The following is a 26,202-nucleotide window of genomic DNA, read 5'->3' as shown; positions in this document are numbered from 1 at the left end:
TTACCCACTGACTGACTGAGCTCAAAAGACTCCAATTTCCATTCCTAATTGTGTCTGAAGAAAGAAGCACTGACTCTCATACGCTTGTAACCTGAAAATCTTATGGGTCTCTAAGGTGCTGCTGGCCTTAAATCTGCTACTGAAGAACAATATGGCCAGCTTCTGAAACGTTATGTTGGCAGATTCTAAATATGCATAGAAGCTGAGCACATGCCAATTAAGAACTAAATAGATTTCTTGAAAAAGGAAACTAAACGTTCTCAGAAGAACAGGGAAAAGCCTGAATGAACCAATCAGAGGCAAGAAGGGGGATTGTTTGAAATAAAGGGAGGTCCTTACCCTTGCTGTTCTATTTAGCTGTCCCCTTCAGGATTTTCCAGTAACTTCTTTGTATATATGCACAATAGATCTTGCATATTCTAATACTAGGGGGAAGGTTTGTGCTTTGCAAACCATTTTCTGGGCTAGTTTACAGGGCCTTTTCTATTGTAGCACCTTGATTATGGAATAATTTCATCTCTTCAGTATACCTAACATTGATTCACTGATTTATACATTCTAGCATATATGGGTTGGGTCTGGCATTGTCACTTTGTGTAACAGATGCTCTCCTCAGATCCGGGTGCCCAATTTGGATCACAGCTTCAGTGAGCATGGAGGATCCCTTTCCACCACTTTCCCAACCTGATGGACAAATCCCAGCATGGAAAACTGATTTGATGGGGCAAAGTACTAAAGTCCTTTTCCACACATGCCTCAGTTGCAATCTGAGTCAGGCATCACACATACGGGAAGTGAGAAAAATGTGCAACTCACCAGAGACTGTTGTGCAGGACCCTGTGTATTCTGCAATGTGAAATCAGTACCACATTACAAAGGGTGAGGAGTCACAGACAAAAATGTGTATTCCATGATGTGCAAATTGACCCAGAGCTTACTGAGTTTCAGGTCATGAGCCAAAACATGTCAACCGGGAGCAGACTCGGAAGTGAATATGACCCTGGAGCGACCCAAGCTGAGATTTCCTTGTGTTGCCACAAACCAGTGCTGCATGTTCATTCAGCTGAATGGGCCAGTAGTGGGTATTAGTTTGCCCACTGTATCATCCCACAAACCAACAGCAATGCAGGAGAAGACAATTGTTGAGCTGACAACAGTTGGTGTTCCTATTGAAGGGTCTGAGCAAAATCACCTCTAAGTCATTGGCAGAGTTCTTGGGGCCTAGTTCTGCTTCCTCCTGGCCACCAGCATCTCTCTAGGGTAGTGGCCCACTGGAAAATTCCCCTGTAAGGTAAATGACCAATCCACCCCTAAGGTCTATTTTCCCGGGCCATTTGTCATCATTGTCCCCTTTTCTGCTTTTATAGAAGCTAGTCTTCCTGTTTCCTTCTACTGATTTTATTGCTTCTCAATGCTGGCAGCTTTTTAGCTTGCTTCTATTAATGTAGTTTTTGAATCTTGTTTTTAACATGGGCCTGCTTCTATCAAATTCCTAAATATTGGATTTTTGCATAGAAAACTCTTCTATACAATCTGCTTCAATAGTATTCTCCTATTAGATAGGCTATACACTTTAAAAGATGTTAATGTTTCTACAATTTTGCTTGTATTTCAGGCAGTTATCCCTATAACTGAAATAAAATTCCTTGTCCTTGGATAGAGGCATATAGACTGGTGCAGGGAAATCTAATTTTGAGTTACAAAATCAGGTTTGATGATATGGTTTATGGTACAGATGTTTATCTGTACTTGGTGATTATACCAAGCTAATAAGAAATTCAACCTCAAAAGAAAATATTGTTGCTTCATTTTTCATGTATTGACCTAAAATATTTATCATTGTTCGAACCAGAAGATGATTCTACTTCTGGCTTAAAGAACTGAATGAAAAGAGCAGGTTGCAGAAGCAAAAAAGGTGTGGAGGGCTTTTATGCTATCACAGTGCCACCTGTGCTACCCGTGCACAGCTAAAAGTCATTGTAAGTGGGGGAGGCATAAAAACCTGTGCATGAATCCAGAATGCCTTGAGGAATTGACAGACAGAATGAGTACACCTGAGACTGTTCTATTAGCCTCCTACTGAACCTTCTGCTACCTGTTTTAAAAAGCAGCTGGAGTTGATCTTTGGAAATGTTGGTGAGAGCTCAGTAGAGGAGTAATCTCTATAATCAGCTTGTTAATGCAGGACCAGACATAGCAGGTAACAAAAATGAGCCACTCCAGGGAAGCAACAAAGTCCAGGAGCCAAGCATTTGCTTCTTCAGTACTTCACAGAGATAGCTGTGTGAAAGAAAGAGGGCTAGGAGACATCTGGAGTCAAGCTACTGCCTCACATGCCCATTCAAGGTCTCTTCTGGGAACCTTCTCCCTGCCCCACCTTGGCTTGACTTGGACAAGGAGTATCTTGGATTCACTCTTCCCATTCACAAACACTGTGAGGCATCCCGCTCTCCTCAGCTTTGTATGCCTTCAGAATCCAGGCAGCATAAGACACGGTGACAGACGTTCTGTGGTAGGTGAGAGTAATATTGAATATTTATAGTTATTATATGGTTCTGTTGTTTTAGCATAATTTCAGGCATCAGGAACCAGCTGGGATAAAGGCAGGCTTAACAATATTTTGCATAAATAAATGGCAATCAGTTCTGGGAAGCAGGAAGTATTTTTTAAAAAAGATGAACTGTGCTAATGCCGCTGTGTGTTAATTTCATAAATTAATGCATATAATGTGGTAATGGATGTTATGAGTAGAAGAGACTAACACTTACCTTATGGATAGTACTTTCAAACGTATGGGATTGGATTTGCCACTCATCTGTGGGATCAAGTATGGTAGTCAGTCTTGTCAGTCACATTTTTCTCCTGCAAGGAGATCAGGGATGGCATGCTTAGCTCTCCTCCATTTTGACTTCACAAGGAACCTCGTGGAGGTAGGTTAAGATGAGAAAGAGAATGACTAACCCAGGGTCATCGATGGCAGAGGGAGACTTGAATCTGCATCTTCCCACTCTAGGGATGCCAGCTTGCTTGTCAGAACTGGGGATCCTCTAGAATTACAGCTCATCTCCAGACTGCAGAGATCAGTTCTCCTGGAGAAAATGGAAGCTTTGAAGTGTGGACTCTGTAGCACTGTACCCCACTGAGGTTCCTGTTCTTCCCAGGCTCCATGCCCATATCTCCAGAATATTCCCAACCCTTCCCCACCATCCCCTGCTGCTGTCAAGGGGGGCCTGCTGGTAATCCTACTCCATGTTCAAATACACAGTATCTGTAGTGTGCATGATTCAAAAGGATATGAAGAATATCCTACAGGGGGCATTGGAGGAGATGTGTATTTAGCATACTTAGTATAGGGACTTCCTGATACTTTAAAATTTATCTCCTCCTGGGCGCTGATAGACTCAGTTGGAGACTTCCGGTTCCTCTGAGCGTACTTCCTCTATGCTTTGCTCAAGAACAGACTGAATGAAGATAACAGAACAGTTAGTTAGGACTCTCTCTCCCCCTCTTTTTTTCTACACAAAGTTGTTTCTCTTCTAAATAAAACTGTCTTATTATTTTAGGCATCCTAGTGCTGCCCCCCTTGCATATTAAACTTTGCCAACATCATACAGATAATCTAATACCTACTCTAACCATTACACTGCCTGAGCAGTGGCTCTAGCTCTGCCACACCCCCACGGCTTACAAATGATAGGCTTTTCTTGCAGTGGATGCAGCAGGGATCTAACTGAGCCCTAAAATTAAGCCCCCTTTCTCCCCTGACTGCAGTGCCTCACATAGTACAAGAGATTACTCCTACATTTTCCCATTGACTCCAGTAATGATTTTTGGGCTATTTTTAGAGCTGTGTCTGGAGGAGGGAGTAGAGGAAGCCCTACTGTATGTGGTAGCTCTCTGGATGGCTGACCTACATGTTTTGTTACACATCTAGCATCTTAATAAACTGGGGAAGGTTCCCCCCCCAGGCCATTTTCTTTCAGTACCGACAGAGAATGCTTGTTTTATGTTTGCTTTTATTACCAAGATATTGTGGTGGTGGCTTTGCTCACCAAGTTAGGGGGGGCGGGTTTAATGGGTCTTTACAAAACTGGATGCTATAGCCTAAGTTTGGCAGATGCTGTGCTAAAATTATGTGGTGATAACAGAGAGGCAGTCAGTCTTGAGAGAACATCCTGATGAATTAAACATGGTCCAGCTGCAGTGTTTGCTTTAGATGTCTGCAGTAATGACTGGATTAGCCATAAAGTAAACATAAAGATTCTGAGTTTATAATATTGATTTCCAATGTGATTGGTGTTGTTCACATAGTCATTACTACAATTAAACACTGAGTCATTGTAAACAGATGCACAGTCTTTCACTTACTAAGTGCTTTCACCGCTTTTATCTCTTTGGGCAGAAGAGCAATTATGCATCCGACTCTGGGAATTTGCTCTTCTATGCACCTGGCCTTCTTTAGAAAGCAAAGATTAAAAGAATCTCAGCTCCTCCTCCATGATACAGAAAAAAGAATGGCCTTGCATTTTGTGCATATGAAAGGTTTCTCTATAAACAAGCCTGTGGACAACTTTGACAACTGTTAGACTCTTATAGCATCCAGTTTCTTTTTACACATTTGAAATTCATGTAACTTTGAAACCATCTGACTCAAATGAACAATCTGTGTAACTGTTCTGACCCTGATTTTGAAAGAGACCTGGTTCCTTCAAAGTGAGGCTCGCTCTCTGTTGGTGCAATACATCTCAAAGGGTTGGTGCTGGAATAAGATAGAAGAGGGGGAGACCAATGGATGCTGCTCTTGCCATTGAGTTTTATTTTTCCTGCTATGAATAGGAAATGTTTTCCTGATTATTTACGTGCTTTATGCTTTTATTGATTTTTGTTACATTACCTGACCTGAGTGTTTAGGAAGGGTGGGCTATAAAAATAAAGATGATGATGATGATTAATGCTCCGTTCTTCCCTATTTATCAGAATATTTTCCTATTTTCTGGCAGCAGTATCTGATGAGTAACGATATTTTGTGTTTTGAGGGACCTTCTCTATATGGGTAGATGCATTTTATTGGTTATTGTCCCATAAATTGCTAGTGTAGACCCAAACCTTGTTGTTGTTGGTTTTGAGGACAGTAGTCTTCTCTGTTCTGAACATTTATTAATTCTGCTGTATTACACAAGAAACATCAATCAATATTATATTTGTGTGCCGATAGTTGTCACACTCCAGCTGGGGCCTAAAGATCTCCTGGAATTATACCTGATCTCCAGATGGCAGAAATTAGTCCCTCTGGAGGACTTTACAGCCAAAGTGCCTCCTCAAATCCTGTCTTTTTCAGACACCACCTCAAAATCTCCAGGAATGTCACAACGTGGAATTGGCAACTTCTGATCCAATTGAAATTTCATCTGGTGGTTTAAAGGTAAAGGTATCCCCTGTGCAAGCACCGAGTCATGTCTGACCCTTGGGGTGACGCCCTCCAGCGTTTTCATGGCAGACTCAATACCGGGTGGTTTGCCAGTGCCTTCCCCAGTCATTACCGTTTACCCCCCAGCAAGCTGGGTACTCATTTTACCGACCTCGGAAGGATGGAAGGCTGAGTCAACCTTGAGCCGGCTCCTGGGATTGAACTCCCAGCCTCATGGGCAAAGCTTTCAGATGGCTGCCTTACCACTCTGCGCCACAAGAGGCTCTGGTGGTTTAGAAAAAGGTAAAAGCATACATATGAGGAATTTGATGGGAAGGTGTGCAAAGGGAGTGTTTTCCCCTCCTGAACTCATACATAAATGGGATTCCAGCTTTTTAGGACTACACACAACCCTGGTTATTAGATGGGAAGCAGAAATTCTTCATTTAACTTGAAGGCATGATGTGCAATTCTACATAGCCACAGCTGCATTTGAGCCCTGGATTCTAAATGAGTTGTACTGCATTACAGGCATTCAGAATAAAACTGTGGCTGCCATCATAGATAAATTAGTTACAATCTCTATCAAAAGCTCTTCATTAACAAAAGGAAAACAGGAACAAAAGGAGGGCCAGTTGGATAAGTTTAGTGATTAAGGTTGCCAGTCGACCTACCCCCATCCACCTGTGCTAGATTCAGGTTGGGAAACTCCAGGAGATTTGGGGGTGGAACCTATAGACGGCAGGGACCTCAGTAGGGCACAATGGGACTGAGTCCACATCCAAGGCTGCCATCTTCTCCAGGGGAACTGATCTCTGTAGTTCAGAGATGAGCTGTCTTTCCATGGGATCTCCAGATCCCACCCGCAGCCTGTCATCCCTACCAGTGATCTTTCTAATTCAACATCCTGTTTCCTATAGCAGCCAATAGATATATTCTGAAAGCCCACAACATAAAAGCAAGAGCACTCTGTGGTTGTGGCCTCCAACAACTGGCATTAGGAACAATTGTTTTGCTGCTTTTTGAAAATTCCTGTCCATGTATTATTATTTGTTTGTTTATCTGGATTTATTGACCACCACTCCATGGTTTCAGGCTCAGGGTGGCTTAAAGGTGCTATTGGACTTAATTTTTGTTGTGCTACTTCAGACCAACAGGGCTATCCACTTGAATCTAACAATGTGCACAAGTTGTCCTTGACCGTATGCCTGGTGGAAGAGTGCTGCCTTTCAGGACCTCCGGAACTCTGTCAACTCTGATAGGACCCAAGTCTTGGCTGGCAACTCACTCCACCAGGATGGAGCCAGGGCTGAAAAGGCCTTGACTCTGGTCAAGGCCAATCTCAGGAACTGAATGTGCCAGATACCTTCTGCAAGCAAAGCAGGTGCTCTGTGAATCATCAAGTTCCGTTTTAAAAGCCACAAATTGTCTAACCCACTCGGCCTTCCATCTATATCTTAATTAAAACTTTTAAAACAGAACTTGATGATTCATAAAGCATCTGCTTTGCTTGCAGAAGGTACCTGGCACATTCAATTCCTGGCATCTCCATTTAAAGATCAGCTGGCAGATACAAAAGATATCTACAGAATTAGAGTGACCATTTAATTAAGGGGAGGGACTGTGATGCAATGACAGAAGATCTATTTTGCATACAGAAGATTCATGATTCAACCCTTGGCATCTTCAGATCAGAAAGTAGGAAAATGTGGAAGTCCTCTATCTGAGATCATGGAATGTTGCTGCTGGTCAGAATAGACAATGTGGTTTTAATAGACCAGTGGATTTGACTTGGTATAGAGTAGCTTCACGAGTTCATATGTGTTAACCTTAGTTAGGCATGTTCATACTTGGGTTGTATATCTGTACACCCCCCCCCCTTATTTTGAAATCAGTAGAGGAGAATAAGCCTAATAGGCTTGTGAAATTATTTTTTATTAATATGGTTCTCAGTATCTCCAGCTATTTGTAAATGTTTGTTGGTTTTCTAAAGTTAGCATAATAAATCTCTGTTATCTAATCAGCTCATTGTGGGTGACTTTCATAGATTAGGAATTGTGAAAACTTTTCATATTAAAATATATATTCAACCATTTTATTTCTGATTCTGAATTCAAGAAATGTGTCCAGTGGTAAAATGAAACTTGGGTGCATCATTACTGGTACCTATAAGCTTCAAAATATATTCATGATTAGAATGAATTGTATTACATATTGTAATCCCATTTTTGTGATTTTTCTCAAGGGCTCAGAATCAATGGCTTATGCCTAGGAAACTCCTTCTTCAATCAGAGTTTGTTATAATGTCATTTCAAAAAGTGATGCTTTTCCATCTACCTTATTTGTCATTATATGTGTTGCTGGATTAGGAAAAGATTAGATATTTAATGTAGGAGCTGTAATATAAATATTTCTACAACAAAATACCAGTTAAATGTGAAATTTGCATTCTTGGTGTATGGTAATGCCTTAGGCATATCAAATTGTTTACTCTCTGGAGACCATAGTTTTCTCAAGGAGAATGTACATAAATATATCATGTACAAAATTGTCTTCTCCCTGCACAAATTTCATGTCATTATCTTTTCCCTGACCTTATCCTATATGTCCTTCCAAACGTTTCAGGGCTGACTAGACCCTTCAGTTCCCCTTGAGTCTTGGACTCCCTCAATTATGCACATTTCAGCTGTTCTCTAACTGTGGAAGGTACCTCTAAGCCTTTATACACCCAAGTTGATCACATAAGGCCTTATTTAGAAGAGAAGATGAGCTGGTTGTTTATATCCTGTTTTTTTACTACCCAAAGGATTCCAACATAGTTTACAAACACTTTTCCCTTCCTCTCCCCACAACAGATACCCTGTGAGGTAGGTGGGACTGAGAGAGCTCCAACTGAACTGGCTGTGGGAACAGCCCAAGACACGGCCATCTTAATCGCATTATAGGGCCCCAGGAAAAACAGTGTGCAACCACTCTCTGAAATAAAAATGTAAATTATCAATAAAATGAAACATATTTATCAGTAGCACCAACAAAACCAGTGTTTAAACAGTGTTCTTTGCTTTCCCCCACCCTCCCTCTTCTCAGGGGCTGGGAGGATACAGCACCTTCCTCACCCAACCTGGTCCTTGGGAAATGTGGGGGGGGGGTGGAAAGGAAGCAGCCCCCTCCCCACAATATTCCCTGCCTTGCCTGGCCTTTAGGAGTTATGGAGGAAGGAGGCAGCCCATGGCGTTACCTGTCTGGCCTGCCCTTTGGGAGATGTGGGGAGAGGGAGAGAGTCCCCATGAAACCTAGCCTTTGGGAGATGTGGGGGAGGGTGGGAAAGAGGTAGCCCCCCCTTGGGCTTTTGGAGATGTGGGGGAGGGGTTGGAAGGAGTCAGTCCCCCCCAACAGCCTTTCCTGCCCTTTGGGAGATGGGGAGGGGTGGGAAGGAGGCAGCCCATCTTCTATGACCTTCCCTGATCAGCCTGTCCTTTGGGAATGATGGGGGTGGGTAGGAAAGAGGCAGCCCCCCAAAGCCTTCTCCACTCGGTTTGGCCTTTGGGGGATGTGGGAGAAGGGGTGAGAGTGGGGCAGCCCCCCCTGTAGCCTTTCTTGCCTAGCTCAGCCTTTGGAAAATTTGAGAGGGGGACAGGAAGGTGGCCGCCCCCCTCTGCAAGCTTTGTGGCTGAACCTTTAGAAGATGTGGGTGGCGGGAAAGTGGCAGCTCACCCCTACATGGCCTGAATGCCCTGGCCTTTGGAAGATGTGGGGTGTAATGGGCAGGTGGGGACAGTGGGGACCTGTGTAGTTGTATGGGGGTTGGGATAGGAGGGCCATTATCCCTCCAAATCAGCTATTTTCTCCAGGAAAACTGATGCCTTCTTTCCCTCCTCCTTTTCTACATTGTCTTTAACTCTTTCTTTTTCTTTCTCTCTCATCCTGTCTTTCTCTCTTTAATCTTCCTGAAGGTTTCCAGGCCCCCACCTGGAAGTTATCCCGGGCTATATTAAACAATTCCACAATAAATACAAATAAACGTTTATTTGTATTTATTGTGGAATTGTTTAATATAGCCCGGGATAGGTTCTGTTTTCTGTTACAATAATTTTGAACCGTCCTTTTCTTTTCGTGGTGTACCCCACCTGGAAGTTGGCAACCCAGTTGGATGTATATGGATGAGGAGTCAGGAATCATACCCGTCATTTGAGATTAGAATCTGCCCTAAGTGGATCTCAAGACTGAGTGAGGAGGGGTGGGGCAGAATCCAGGAAGGTCACAGCGCATAGTGCCCATTGTATTCCTGGATGAAATGGGCTTTGTCACTAGTCTTACATAAATCTCTTGTTTATTCACATATCACAATCTATCAATACATACATAGCTTAGCATGGGGCCCCTTTGCTTGAGTGCCCCTTGGGCAGCTGTCCAACATGTTCATGTGTTAAGACAGTTTTGCCGTGTGACTAGCCCAAGGTCACCTGACTGCATGTTGGAGAAGTGGGGGATCAAACCCAGAGTCCACTGCTCTTAACCACTATACCACTCTAGTTCTTTACAAGGGAAAGTCCACTATGTAAATTTTGGGAGTGGGGCAGAGGCTATGACCCCATCCTCACCACTGAGTCATGGATAATACATTCAGGAAGTCTGATTAGGGCTAATAGCCAATGGACTATCATCACAAACATGGAAAAAACTTAGCCAGTGTTTGAAAGCTGCATACTTTCAGTAGTGTTCTGTATGTGAGGCTGGCAAAGCCACTCAGCCACAGTACTTGATCTCAGTCCCAGCATGCACAGCATTCATGGTCAGGCAGAGATACCTAGCATATTCCAAAAGTGCCACTAGGGTACACTGTACTTGAGGCCACCTCTGAGTCCTTTGAGTTCACAAAAAGAAGGAATTTGTCAACCAGCCCAAAACAGCAAACCAATGAGCCTTTAGTCTCTGTTATTTATGTTTCCCTCACACAGGTCTGATAAAAGAGTGGTCTTATGCTGTAATAATTAACTCAAAATCAAATGGTGGATCAAAATGGCAACTCTGATTGTTGACAGGAATCAGTCAATGATATCTCCATTCAGCTTTACAGACAGCTGAACAAAATAGCTTGAGCTTACTATGGACGGATAGACAAAGTTTAACCAGTGAGCTTGCTGTTGATTCCTTCCCGGACAGATGTGTTACTTATAGGAGAAGTCAGCAGTGCAGGTCGGAGGGTCTTTATGATAGTCATCAAGTTATTTGCTTTTGTACTTCTGGATCTGGTTTTAGTAGGCAAAGTGTGTAGCTGTGCCACTATTTTAAATGAAGACTTTATTGCCCTTGATATTTTGCTACAGAAATATTTGGGCTGAGCAATTACATCTCTTTTTGCCTTCTGTTATTTGGACATACCTTTGAGCTTATGTCTAATTTATCATTCACTATATTGCCTTCCCTTGTCAAGTTTTCCCCCATGGTCATCGGTCATCAGAGGTGGATCTTCTATTCTTTGCTTTTCTTTAAGATTATTCAGTCTTGAGTGCTTTAGGATGCATGTTGCCAAGTGTTCGAGACTCCTGGGAATGGAGTAAAAGTAATTGAAATCGATACACAACAAGAAAATCATCACTTCCAACTGCTATTTTGAGTCATGCAAAAATTTGAATGCCAATAAGAGGACCATCCAGTAATTGGGTCTGTGGCATTTGTTTTGTTAACATGTGATTATTCATGTGATTTTTGATGGACTTAGGGTTGTTTTTTTTTAAGCGGTGGGGGAGATTGAAAGACTGGTTTGTATGCAGCCATGCAATTTTGAAGTCCTAAAGGTATTTCCATCTTTGGAAGAGAGGACTGTGATTCCCCTTACCACTGCATTTGCCCTATTTGCCCTGTATACTTCTTCTGTAGGTCCATCAAATTTAATGCACTTAGAAGGGTGTTGATCTGCTTAGAATGGCAGATAATCTGTTCAAGAGAGTAACTGGCCCAAAAGTCATTCTGTTATTTTGAACCAAAGTCACTCAGACCTAATCCAACATACCACGACACCATAGTCTTTGTGAAAGTACATGAATTGGACATATTTCTCATTACTTTGATGTTCTCTATGCAGTCCAATGTCTAGTAGCAAATACATACGTCTTCCAAAAATCTGTCAGCTTTCAGGTTGATAGGTGACCCTAAGTGTCAAGAGATGCTGCAATCTGTTCTCTCCTTTTCTGTCTTACTTGCTATGCTGTGCAGCTGAATCCCCTTGTAGCTGGACACTGAAGATGGATTATTGAAACTTTGTGATAGGCAGATGGGTAAGACTGACCCTGAGGGGATGAGCCCTGTCCTATTATAGTATTTAATAGGACACAGAACTTGTTTCAAGACAAGATCTAATATTCTTGTCTAGTTGCCTGGATGCAACAACCTTACTTTGGAGATTGCTCATTTTTATTTCAAGGAAGACTGAATATCCCAGAGGTTATCATTACTGTCACCTACATTTCCAGTGATGTTCTGTCGAGCTCTCTTGGCTACAGGCCTAATGGACGCATTCCAATCTGTGATGCAGAGCAGCCCCGAACCCCCACCCAGAGTAGCAACAGTCGGATTGCTTATCATTCAGAAGACTTGCTTGACAAGGTTCATGGGAAGGCTATGCAGGTCATGGGATCTAATGGAAAACTGCCATAGCATTTATTTTTCACACTGTCAAGGAGGACAAATCCAATATGATGGTAAAATATCTGGAGTTTTCTTTTTGCTAAACAATCACAGCATGGCAAGTTCATGAACCCAGAACTATTTGACTGTAGATGTTCGGTATTTTTCCATCACTTTACGTCTGAAGAAATGTTTCTACAGTCAAGCAAAGCAATAGACTTTCCTACCTGATCTCTCCAATATCTTCTGACATATTGTACAATATGTCTATGTAGGGGTGCGAGGTCAGATGGATGATGTGATCGTTATCCATTTTTCCATCTTGAATTTCTCAGGCTTTTCCTTAGTCTCACTATTGAGGTAATATGGTGATAACATTGGATAATAGATGCAGCCTCAGCATTCGGTTTGTCCTGTACATCATTAAGCTACATGTACACATTAAATACTGCACAAGTAAAGAGGATCCTATTCTGAGCATTAAAGGGAAATAATCTAATCATTTCATATTCTTTTAGAGAAAAGATCCTGCAGTTCTATCCAGCCAATGTTAAATGCATTTGTTAAATTGATCCTGGTATTTGACTTCTGTTTGCTGACAACTATACAATTAAACTTGCTTAAGATTGGTTTGATTACTCTTCTCTATTTAAAATATTTTCCATTGCCTCCTCGCAGAAGTATCCATAAGATAACTTACAAAAATACAAACACAATATATACTAAAAATATATAAAAATAACACAACAACCAGCAAAACATTGCAACACTATAAATAAAAAATGGCCCAAACAACAGCACATTAAAACTAAAGATCAGAGATCCTAAAATGTAGTGATCTTAAAGAACAGTAATAAAATTTTATGTAAAGGCAAAAGAGCAGAAAGGTGCTAAAACCTCATAAAATGAACCATTTGTTTAGGTACCAGGCAAATATATTATTTTCCTTGTTTTTTTTAGATGAGGGTAGGGTATTTCCTCCCCAGTAGAGTTGTTATAGACTTTCCTGCTTTTATATCTTAATGATCAAAAAGTGTTATAAAAGCAGGAGAGCCTATAAAAACTCCACAGAAAAAATATCTAATAATGATAATAAAAACAGTAGTATTTGGGATGTGCTTAAAATATTATAATTTTTGATGGAGCTGTGACCCCTCCCAAGTTAGTTTTCATCTGAGATTTTGAAATTAGAGACTTCAAAATTCTCTCTTCCTGTCTCCACTGATTTTTACTCTTCTTCTCAGCTGTGGGTTTTTAGAACTGTAAATTCAGAGCTTGTTGTCCTTGAAATAGTGATAAAAACAACAGAACCAAGTTGGACAAGAGGTTACTTTGTTCGTAGTTCCTTAAGTTTGTGGGTTAGGAAGAATTTTTTTTCAGTTAATGTCATGTATTTCATGTCATGTAATAACTGTAGACCTGTCAGAAAAAAACAAAAACAAACAAAAACAGTGTGCATGAGTACAGTTAATGCTTCTGGGATTAGGTGCCTAAAGGCAAAATACCAGTGGTCATTTGAGAGTCAGTTTGGTGTAGTGGTTAGGAGTGCGGACTTCTAATCTGGCATGCCGGGTTCGATTCTGCGCTCCCCAACATGCAACCAGCTGGGTTACCTTGGGCTCGCCACGGCACTGATAAAACTGTTCTGACCGAGCAGTGATATCAGCGCTCTCTCAGCCTCACCCACCCCACAGGGTGTCTGTTGTGGGGAGAGGAATGGGAAGGCGACTGTTAGCCGCTTTGAGCCTCCTTCGGGTAGGGAAAAGCGGCATATAAGAACCAACTTCTTCTTCTTCTTCCGAACTTTTGGTTCTCTTTGTTGCTCTTTTCCAAGAACATTGGTCAAGAGAAATAATTAACAAGTGGATCAGGATTCTCTTTTATATCACTTTTGGAAAAGGAATATTCATAATATTAATAAAATGCATTAAGATAAAATTATGAGTTTAAAACGTTCAGAAGTTTGATCTTGGTACTCTAGCAGTGATTTATTGATGAAAATGTTAACTAAGATTGTACACTGCACACTTCACTTACTTATCGATCACTGAAGCTAGAATTAAAAATTAAGCATTTCAATTTATGGAAAGAAATCATTCAGAAAATAGCTATTTGACATGTTAGCTCACGTAATACATACATTTCTCAGTAGAGATAAGGGGACAATTTCTATACCAATTTTTAAAATGATTCTAAGGTGGGTTATTTCTCTAAGGATGGTTTCTCTAGCTAGAGTTTTCTAGATATTCCTAATAAAATCAAGACTTCTAGTTTCTTTATAAAAGCTAAGAATATTTCATTTTATTTTTAAATTAACTTCCTCTCCTGACTTATATGGATCTTTTTAAAATCCTTACAGAGAATATTTCTGAATGCTGTGAATGAGGAAGAAATTTTCGCACACCTTGGCTTGGATTACATTGAACCATGGGAAAGAAATGCATAGAGAAACTTGCTAAAATGTTTTATGAACACCCAGTCATTAAAAAACCTCATACAGTTAGGCTTTTCAGGTAAATGTGTCTCTATTATTTAGGAAGGAAATATTAAATATACATGGTTACTCTTTGTAGATATAGTTTTCTTTTGCATAAATGCAGGTAGTCCACATGCAGTCTACTGTACTTGGGGATTGGGATTTAAGAAAATCTGTTGCCCTAGTTTTGTGCACTTGGGTCAGCAGTAAGATGAATTTTTATGCCAACTTTATTTGGGAGTAATAGTGATGCAACTAAATCAAGATGATGCCATATAGTTGCTGCAATTTGATTTCTACAGCAGTTTAGGAACTCTGGACAACTAAAAAAAACTAAAGCACACAATTGACTTGCCATACAAATATGGAGACAAAACCAGACCTATAAAAGGGGATTGATCCAGTCACTGTTTAAACTCAGTCATGTCTCTTGTACACGCAGGTCCCATGATATCTTAAAAAACATGCCACCTTCCTTTCTCATAAGATGAATAGTGACTACTGCCCTAATGTCAGAATCCAGGCTATCCATGTGGCTTCAGATAAGAAAGGTGACATCTAGCTGGCTGAGTCTCCATATGACATAGGCTCATAGTTGCTCTGCCACTGGTTTGAGTCATCACCACTGGTGTAGCAGCTGCCATTTTCAACCCCCCCCCTTCCTCTCTTTGCAAATGCACATCTATGGTAGCAAGCTTAACTGCAAACACAGCAGCAACATTTCACTTTCTTTGAGTCTGCCTACTTTAAACCCAGCAAAGTATCCACTCTTGTCTTCAACCCTAAACCCACAGGAATGTGCTGTATAGACCTACTTTAAGAATTACATAGTTCTTTCTTTCCTCTTAGTAAGGCAGTATCATTATGTCTGCTGTGGAACAATGAACATTATTACTCTGCTTTAAATAGAGTTGCAATCTATGAATAAAAGTTGTGCTTAATTTTATGCCAAAAAAGGTCTTGTCTCTGTGTTCTGCTAGATCCATTGCTAAACGAATGATCTACAGTTTTATGTGGTGCTAAGTGGCAGACATCAGCTCTCAGATGTAGGCAATGTGATTAGCAACAGTCATGACAGTTACTAGTTGCTTAATGCTTGTGTTTCTCACCTTTATTTTGAACAAAAATATTTATTTACTCTTTCACAAAACATTTCACAAAATATTTATTTATTTATTTGTTTGTTTGTTTGTTTGTCTGTTTGTTTATTTATTGGATGTCTATACCGCCCTCCCAAAATGCTCAGGGTGGTTGACATCAAACATCATGGGTATACATTGAAAGCTAGTGATAGTAACATGACAGTGGTTCCAAAATTGAACATAACAGATTATAACAAAACACTATAACAGATTCACAGTGTGACAACAACTCTCAACTTTTAACATGAGCCTGTGGGAGGTCAGCATGGCAGAGATTGTATAGTAATTATAGTAATTACAGAAGTGTCATTGTAAGACTAAGAGCAACTGAATATAGTGAGACTGTCCAAATATTTTAGTTCTATCTTGAGATATTCTTATTAATGCTTTGAGCATGATTACTGGCTGCCTATTAGAAATAAAAAGTCATGAGGGATCATGTCTATCAAATTATTTCCTACATGAATAAAACTCCATATTTAACTATCAGTATTCAGTATTCAATAGCAAGGCTACACTTTAGAAAAGGTTCCATATATGCATCAAATACAGCACTAATGGAGGAATGATTTGAAGTATGGCTCTGAAAGGTAATTAAAACCTGGTGATTTTTGGGGAAAAGCTATTGTAAAGAAATAGTGCTGTGTTAGTAAACATGACTGTCAAAATCCCCTTCCACTACATATTTCATTATGCCAACATTTGACTCCAATTTATTTAAAGAAAGATAGATAACATACTGTGTACTTCTGTGAAGTGTGACCTTATTTTAATGAATTAAAAACCAAACATCTTTTAGAAGAATGAGAATCTTTTCACAATTACGTTATGTCAGGTATATGAAGCAAGCTTAGGCTTGTAGTGTAGTATTCCACTATGAACATAGTAGACAATTAGGTCAGTGGATCTGTTCATGAAATCAAAGTCTCTGAGAAGTGAAGGACAGGAGAGATGAAACAGACAATCAGTGTTGTCCTGTGCAGTCCCACATGAGTACTACACGGGTGTACAGGCCAGCCCCTGGAAGATTTTCTAGATAGCCTAGTAACAGAGCAGGAGGAGCTCCTCCCAAGTGGAAATGTTGGAGCCATTTCCCTACCTAATGGTCACGTGATCCTCAGGAACTCCACGCATTCCCTCAATACTCTCTGTTTGCTGTGTTTGGGCAGGATCTATAATGTATCGCCCACTAAAATCTGCCAGCAGTTTACCCTCAGAAGCAGGACTGACTGTGCCTTCCAACTAAAAGCAGCTTTGTGGGAAAAAGCTCTGTCTACAAACTGAGCAGTAAAAACATCTGCCCTGGTTCAACAGCCTGTGTTCTCAGCTCCTGCTGCACAGGTCAAACAGCAGGTTTCAGATGGGCCTATTATGCACGGCCGCTGAAATGACGGTTGGCAGTCACATGGAAAATGTGGAGGAGGAAGAAACGAAGCAAACCGCAAACGCATGGGATGGAATGCAACGGCGGCAAAACCCAGAGCAGCTGCTGGCTGCAGCCGACGAGGCGCCGATGTGGAGCAAACAGGAAGGGAGGCGAGCACAGTGCTGACCGAGGCTGAGCTGCCAAGCAGGGCGGCCATGGCATGCGCAGGTGCAGGCCCTGCCGGCAGAACTGAAGGGCATGGAAGGGGAGAGAGCAAGCACACCCAGAAGCCCTGTACACCACGGACCTCCCCAATTATGCACGCAGCCACTCCGGAGCCACTTCTGGTTGCGCCCTGGTTGCCCAGGAAGCTCCACTTTCTTCCGCATTTCGCTAATACAGCTTTTTCGGCGCCATACGTCAAATCTGTGCCCGGCTGCTGCCTGTGGCATGCGTTATTGGTGATTTTAGCCACCACCATCCAACCTCGAATGTGGACCTTCCCCTCCATGCATAATAGGCCATGGACAGGACACTCTCAATTCAAGGCTAGGTCATTTGCAGATGCCTTCATTAAACACCAGTCTACAGACGTCAGTGGGAACAGTACACTTGCATTCCATTTCCCAGTGAATTGCTCACCCCACCTCCTGATAAGTCAGCTTGCTAGTCTCCCATGTGGGACTGCACAGGACAGCAACAATGGAAACAGTGTTGCACTTTTAACTTGTTCATTGAATTGTTACTGTGCAGGCACACATCCCTCCCTCCTACTCCACTTTGAACTATTCCTCTTTTAAAATTTTATCTTTGGCTCATAGCAGTGGTTCAGGAGAATTGAGGAAGTGTGCAGAGCTCCTTCCTGGATCACATGTCCTTTAGGTTGGAAAACATCTCCAATATGTCAAGTTGGGAAGTGCTTCTTCTTTGGGCTGGTTGACTATGCTAACTAGATAATTTTCCTGTGGCTGGCCTACACAATATCCATATGTGCCTGCACAGTGACAATTTGATGAGCAATAGTCACAGGTAAGTTCAACAGAATTTTTTTTTGCATGAATAATACAATCCAGAAGTGCTTTTGTTCACATAAAATTGATATTAGTCAAGGTTAAGTATATTGTGGAACTTAACTTGGAATGTAACTTAAGTCAACAAAATTATTCAGCTAAGGCAGTGCTTAAAACCAAAGTTGAACTCTATATACCATTATTTTCTACTTGGATTTGAAACATAATTAAGTCCTGTAAAATTAGATTAATTAGAGGAAGGAAGCGAAATGTGGATTTTTAATTGTGAAAACCTATCCATAATTCATTTTGATGAATGTAATTTAAGCTAAACATGTTTACTCATGAGAAGTCTGTTTACAACAGAGGAATTTCTCATTTATGAGTTGTCTTAGGTTTCAGCCACAGACTGCTAAATGGAAAAGTTTTTTGGAAAACTTGTGACTCTGAAAATGTGGATAAATTTTAAACTTTTGGCCATAAACCAAGAGGAAATTGTTGGTGACAATTCCAATGTCAAATTTTTTTTTTTTGGAAATGTACATTCATAACACAATTATTGATAGGATCTATTATTTGCTTGGAGCTAATGCTTGGGTTTGGCACCTCCACCCCCCCCCCCCACACACACACACTTCATTCAGGAGACTGCAGTACCCACCACATGTGTGCTGCACCAGCAAGCCTTGAAGTTGAGGAAGCTGTCTGCCAAGTTACAGCAGGGTGAGTCTAATCAGGAGTCAGCAGACTTAAAGGAGTCAGTGGCATGGTCACCATCAGAAGCCAACCCAGCCAAATTTTTACTAGCGGGAATACTGGCACTGAGACTTAGTGGAGCTAGCAGCCAGTACTGACCTTTGAGGAGGTCAAGAGGAGCAACTAACTCTTTGAAGAAATTCAGGAAGAAGGGCCAATGAACTCATTAATACCAGGTGAGTATCCATGGGACCAGTCACTCCCCAGGACTGGGTTGAGAAGAGAGGATTGGGTGAGCCCAGGGCTGGCCTTCCCTTGGGAAAGCATTTAAAAGGTGTTCCCAGGAGCAGCCAGGGAGGGAAAGTGAGACCCATTTCTTGGCAGGTGGGGAAACAGGATGAAATGAAACACATTCCTTTTATTCTGCTTGGAGGCTCTAACAAGAAAGCAACCCTGGAGAGTGAGACAATTCTGGCGTCAGACTCAGCTCCAGTGGATCCTGACAATTAAATGACAAGTTGTTTTGATGAATTTTTGTAGTAATATTAAACTCTAAAGATTTGTATTGTTTTTAAAAGTAGAAGAGCTTCCTTTGTGCTTTACTTTCTGGTAAATTTCTGGTCGTGCTATAAGACCTCAGATGCTGGTATTCTGTCATGCTTGGTAGAAAAGAACCATGTACTGCAAGAACAATAGTAGCTAAGGGAAGGGAAATGCAAGGGAAATGAAGCTGCATTGGGACATGAATTGAGCAATAATATTCCAAATGGATACTATGCAGAAACAATTTACACTCTACTGGGTCCAGCACTTGTCCATGCAATTGGGGTTACAAACAAGTGAACAAAGGCATTTAAACAGTACATATAGCAGAGTGTGAATACTCTCCTTGATGCTTCGGGTTCCCATTGAGAAAACTCTTCCTATCACCATTTCCTATTAACTTTAATTGACATGTGTTTATATTGTGGCATGGTGCCTATCAAGAGGGAAAAGCCTCCGAGCAGAGTTCACAGGCTGTAAAGATACCATTTTCCAGATTCCGTCTTCTAGATTCCTTTCTGCTTAACTTTCCCATAGAGGTTGCTTGCACAGATTTGAGCTTCATATCTGATTTTGCATCTATGAAGGTCATTCTGCACAGAGTCATTTGCCAAGACCTTGACTAGAGAAGGCAGTGATCTCAACTGAATATCAATATGTTGTAGTTTTAATTTCTCTAAATGGCCTGAAGTATATTCAGATAATTTATAGAATTGGAAGAGCTAGTGTTATCAATGTGCTTGGCACTTTGCAGTATGACACAGGCAAAGAAGATTACTTGTCCCAAGGAGCAACACTATTTATACAGGAAACATTCTAGTTGGATTAGTATATAAGTGCAGCTCCGGTTGGTTTGCCTAAAAAATCCAATTTTTTTGCCCAGGTATCTAAAGTCTATATCCAGGAAAGCCCTGCTTACACATATTGTGGTTGCTGATCCATTCTTCAACCTGTGGGATGTGGGATATATCTGTAAAATAAATAGAAATATATGCCTGTTCACACTTGCCATCATTTATTCATCACAAAATGATTGGAGAGTATCTTGGTACAAGGTTTCTTGGGCAGCAGGCCAAGCAGAAAATAAGGCTCTAAGTGCTGAAACAACAGCAACAGCTTCTAGGTAACACTGTGTGTGAACGAGACCTTGGGGTACTTGTGGATTGTAAACTAAACATGAGCAGGCAGTGTGATGCAGCAGTAAAAAAGGTGAATGCCATTTTGGGCTGTATCAACAGGCCAAACAGGGCTGTATCACATCAAAATCACAAGATGTCATAGTCCCATTGCATATGGCACTGGTCATACCACACCTGGAGTACTGTGTGCAGTTCTGGAGGCCTCACTTCAAGAAGGACGTCGATAAAATTGAAAGGGTACAGAGGAGAGCAACAAGGATGATCTGGGGCCAAGGGACCAAGCCCTATGAAGATAGGTTGAGGGACTTGGGAATGTTCAGCCTGGAGAAAAGGAGGTTGAGAGGGGACATGATAGCCCTCTTTAAGTATTTGAAAGGTTGTCATTTTGAAGTAGGGCAGGATGCTGTTCCAATTGGCTGCAGAGGAAAAGACATGCAGTAATGGGTTTAAACTACAAGTACAACGATATAGGCTAGATATCAGGGGGAAAAAATCACAGTCAGAGTAGTTCAGCAGTGGAATAGGCTGCCTAAGGAGGTGGTGAGCTCCCCCTCACTGGCAGTCTTCAAGCAAAGGTTGGATACACACTTTTCTTGGATGCTTTAGAATGCTTTGGGCTGATCCTGCGTTGAGCCGGGGGTTGGACTAGATGGCCTGTATGGCCCCTTCCAACTCTATGATTCCATGATTCTATGAACTAGGGCATGGGCTGCTCTGAGCCCTGTGATTAGATAGTCACAGCTGGGTCAAAGTTGATATGCATGCTGACTATGGGCTGGAGAGAAGATAGTTCCGTCTGAGAGTATCTGATATATCCTTAGCTGATAAACTCCTTTGAGGACAAACTGAGGTGAGAGAACAGAGTTTTCTGTTGAGATATACATGCCATGCAGTCTCTGGACAACTAGAGCAATTATTTGGCAGTGAGAATTTGGGTAGTCAGGTGATTATTCCCAAATTAGGCCAAAGAGTAAGTTAAATCCTTTGAAGAAAGAGACGGAGAAACTCTGCCTGGTTAGAAAGGGGAAATCAGGGGTGTATTTCCTAAGGAGAAAGATCTTCAGTTACCTCATAAAGTAGTGGGATGCTGGTTCATCCAGGAAGGTTGTTGAGGATGTTTTATAGGTTATTAAGCACAAAAAGTATACAATACCAAATTCTGTATATTAAATCCAGACTTTCTCAATTTTAAAACATGAATGGAGAAGTTCAGCCAAAGAACAGATTCCAACCAACACAACTATGTTTTCTTCAAATATCACCAAAGGCTGCAACAAATATGGCATTTTCTCTGTGACAACTTTGTTCTGCCAGATAGTGTTGCACTTATATGAGTATTGACTTCAGAAAGAAATTATCGTTATGGTTTTCTGCAAGGTAGCAGCAAAGCAAAAATGCCTTTTGTGAATACCCGGTGCATCAGATTCAGCTTGCTGCACAGTATAGGAACTCTGACTGCGTAACTAATACGGAGAGTAAAAGGACATGTAAATTGGAAAAAGTGATAGTATAATATATATAATCAAGACATATTATTACAGCTAATAGAGTGAATACTGCTCTTACTCACACAGCTTGGAGCAGAAGTTGTTTTTTGCTAATGATTGCACTATCAAACTAATAGGTTTCAGGAAGGTACTAAAAAAGTGCTGTGGCTACTAAAAATATCTTAGCTCGACACAAAAATTCAGTTTCCTCAAACACATTAGCATTTGTGACTGATAATGCAAATGTGAATTATGTCATGGTACACTCAATGTACCATCTGCTTCAAAAGAGAAAAACAGCTGTTGGAAAATGTAAGTTGCAGAGTTGACGTGGTATGCAATATGCTCAAATACTGTATGGAATAAATCAGTGGAATGTTGACGATATATTGTGCTAAAATGATTCAACTGCTTTTTTTTTTTAAGTTTGCAAAAAGGAAGCACTCAGCTGCAAGCAGTTTTGAGAAGGAGCAGAGGAAATGGCAATGCAACATCCTGACCAGATGGCTTTATCTCAAGCCAGTCATTGACAGGCTGCTGCATCTGCAATTATATCCCAAAATGCTTTTGGAATTAATTGGAAGGCAAGCTAAGTAGTAGTGCTGGGGGCTGGTAGGTGAACCCGTGTCAGGTTTTCTGAGCTGAAACTGAGTCAGAGACTTGGATGCAAGTAATGTTGGATCCAAGTTGAATGGGGCTGGCAGCAAAGAGCAAGCTTAATCCGCAATGAAGCCTCAGCCATCAGTGGGCGAGGTTCGCAAATGAGCTCACAATTCCAAGTTCAGACTACAAAGTGCAAAGTAGGTGAAACTCTGTGTGAGTTACAATTTATTTTCAGTTGTGCCTACACCATATTTTATGAACACAGGAAGATCCAGACTGGAGATTAGTGCAAGGAGGCTTAATTTATTGGAACAAGTACAACAGAACTGTAAATATCACATCAACCTACCAACTCTTTAAGAAAGTTCAGCCTGAGAGAAATCTGATGAATATAACCTGGTCTTCAGTGGCTCTAGATTCTCATGTGCTACATATTTCATGTGACGTGGGAAAACTCCAATAAAATGCCACTTCTGCATTCTGAGCTAACTTGTAACCTTCTCCCCAGAAATAACTTGTTGGATCACTCCCTTTATGTTGTGACCCCATGGTGCTGTGTATTTCTCCACCTTCTACTTCACCCCACATTGGCAGCTTCCACTAGTGAGCATAAGGAAGTGTGCCGAAGACCAAGATTCATACTCAGTTACTACGCATGGACACGAAGGTTGGACGACAAAGAAAACTGATGGGAAGAAAATTGATTCATTTGGAATGTGGTGTTGGAGGACAGTTTTAAGAATACCATGCCCCCCCTGCCCCCCCCCAAAAAACAAATGTGGGGATTCTAGATCAATGCTATGAAAAGCTGAAAGCAGTAAAGAAAAAAGGAGAATGACCTAACATGAGATGGATTGACTCAGTAAATGAAGCTATAGCCTGCAGTTTGCAAGACCTGAGCAAGCCTATTAATGATAGAATGTTTGGGAGGCCAGAGATTCATGGGATCACTGTAAATTGGAAGTGACTTGATGGCACATCAGACACATATGCACACATACTGAGTAGGCATAGGAAGCACAACATGGAAAGCTGATACAGGCAAAGTAAGCCTGTGTACTATGGACAACAGTTCCAGGTTAAGGGATACTCCTTCTCTATTGGATTCAAGGAACAGGACTTTGCATTTTGCTTTAATGACAACAGTCATGATACATCTCCCCGAAAGACCCCCATGCTTCATGGTTAATCTCTTTGAAAAGGGGAGTTGCAAACTCAGTGTGAAATTGGGGGAAGGGAAACAAGTCAGACATTTGTCTGGTGAATCCCAGCACTTGGGCTGGAATTTTTTAGCCCAGGCTTTTTCAACCAGGGTTTTGTGAAAACCTGGGGTTTCTTGAAGGATTTCTGGAATGGGTATGAGTTAATTTTTATTACATTTTTACATTTGTTAAACATTTATTGGGTGATATGAACATAAATAGTGAAGTAGACTCACACAACCCTCCCAAAATGGCCAAGCATGGGCTTGGAGGGAGTGGGGAGGGGAGGGGCCCTGGGTGGGCATGTATACGGCTATGCCTCCCAGCCATATTCTGTGTGATCACACCACTTCTGGGGGTTTTCAAAGCCTGAAGAATGTTTCAAGGGTTTCTCAGTGTTTAATACTGTGAAAGGCTGTTTTAACTACTTGTTTCTGGACAATGTCTCTCTATAAAGGAGTAACAGATAGTTTTATTATATTGGGAAAAAAACATCATTTCTATAGAGCTTTCTGCTGTGGATAAGGGCAGTGTTTGACACTATAGACCAGGGGTAGTCAAACTGCGGCCCTCCAGATGTCCGTGGACTACAATTCCCAGGAGCCCCTGCCAGCGAATGCTGGCAGGGGCTTCTGGGAATTGTAGTCCATGTACATCTGGAGGGCCGCAGTTTGACTACCCCTGCTATAGACTATTTAGCTCCCCCCCTAGCATTAATAAATATGACTGAGAAAGACAACAATTCAGTATGGAGAAAACAGTATTGTTCTGCAAGGAGTTACTAGTGGTGTGTGTGCCTACCTTCTAGAGTCTAAGTGGAAGATTTACTACCAACATGAGAACAAAAAATTCTGGTGTTCTCCTTTTACCTTCACTGAAGACAGGTGAAGTACACAGTCTACAAGTCTTTTATGCGAGAAGTTATATGCTCCTGTTCCTATCAGGGACCAATTCTATTTTCTGTTAAATTACAATTCCAACTTTACGTAATTTATATGTAAAATGTGGCTCAAAAAAAGTAAAATAATGGGGTTGTGCTTTACATAGATAAATTTGTGGGAAGAGTTATACCACAATGGAAAAGGTTTAAATGCACATTTCCAGATCTGTTGAGTTAAGAGTACAGTCCTATGCAGAATTAAGCCAGATTGTCATCTCATTTCCAGGGTTTTAGAATGGAGTAACTTTGCACAGGAAGAAGGTCTCAAGTTAGAAAGATCAGAAATCCTTGGATGTAATTAGGGATGCATGAATCTGAATGTTTTCTTTGAAGGTTCTTCAGTATTCAGCAAATCCAGTGTCATCCTTCCCTGAGTTCTTTGTCCAAAATTGCAAATGTTACTGATGCTTTTATACAGGTATTACTTCAGATATATGCTTGCATCTCAATGTCTGCTTTTTAGCTATTCAGTTTAACATATCTTTAAAAAAAAGGATTCAAATATTAAATCCTTTCAGTTTTCCAGAGAAAAAGTAGTAAGTGCCACTGGAACTCTTGCTTTATTCTGGTCTTACAGACAAACATGGTTACCCGTCTGGAACTAAAAGAAGAAATGTTACTCTCTCGTTTGAAAATCGGTCAATATGCTAGGTGCTGGTGGATGTTATTGCAAGGTCTTCCCCTCCAGAATTCATGTTTGAGTGCAGTCTTCTCTGTTTTTTAGAATAGAAACTGGCAGCCTTTTAACTTGTCTAAAAAGTGACCCTCTTAAATTTCAATGGTTCCAGGCTATTGAACAAAAATTAGTCTCCATTGGCATTGATCTGAACTCCCTTCTACCTCTGGAAGAAAAATGTATCTTCCGGATTATTAAACAGAGAATTTTAGACCATGAGCAGCAGGAACTCATACCTACCCAGCCTCGAGTCTGCTCACCAGCATTCTTTGGCATCATTATGCAGAGAAATATTATGCCTTCATATTTGCATCTCCTTGATGTCCCACCCCTGAGAAGAGCTTTTCTCCTCGCACGAATGAATGCTTTCCCCTCAAAAGTCTTAGAGGGAAGATTCCACCATATCCCATACCATGCGAGACTCTGTCCGTGTGGTTCTGGTTGCCCTGACTCTGTCTCACACATTTTGTTAGACTGCCCCTTATATGAGCAGTGTCGGGATGACAGCTTTGTTGCCTTGCTGGGAAACAAGCCTTCTGTAAGTAAATCTATGACCTTGCAATTTCTGCTCTCTGACAAAGACCCAGAGATAACCATTTTAGTTGCCAGAGTTTTAACTAAGATGCTTTTATAATATGCTGCCTACCTTGTATTTTATCTCTTATAGTTTATTTAATCATTTTAAGATCTGTTTGGTCATGTAACCCCATTTTATTATTTTGTTGAAATTTTAAACCGTATTTTTATATGTCTTATACTTTTTACGCCAATAAAAGGTTACTGACTGACTGACTGAGTGCAGTCTTCTCTTTCTCCTTAAAAGAAATCAATCCTTTTCTTAAATAGGCATCAAAAGTATTAAGCTACAATCAATCAATTTGATACAGT

The 26,202-nt window shown here is 41.1% G+C and overlaps 1 protein-coding gene across 1 annotated transcript in view; it reads left to right on the top strand.

Annotated features, from left to right (window-relative positions):
* Positions 1-15,369, top strand: part of DNTT (DNA nucleotidylexotransferase) — a 106,686-nt gene extending 91,317 nt beyond the window's left edge. Inside the window, exon 11 of the mRNA XM_077350952.1 lies at positions 14,394-15,369. Coding sequence (XP_077207067.1) covers positions 14,394-14,480 — 87 coding nt within the window. The 3' untranslated portion in view covers positions 14,481-15,369. The remainder of the gene's footprint in view (positions 1-14,393) is intronic.
* Positions 15,370-26,202: the final 10,833 nt, after the last annotated feature.

The sequence above is a fragment of the Paroedura picta genome, chromosome 8 (genome assembly GCF_049243985.1).
Source record: "Paroedura picta isolate Pp20150507F chromosome 8, Ppicta_v3.0, whole genome shotgun sequence".
Classification (NCBI taxonomy): Eukaryota; Metazoa; Chordata; class Lepidosauria; order Squamata; family Gekkonidae; genus Paroedura; species Paroedura picta.
Note: the sequence above shows the minus strand (reverse complement) of the source record. Positions and strands in the feature narration are given on the sequence as shown.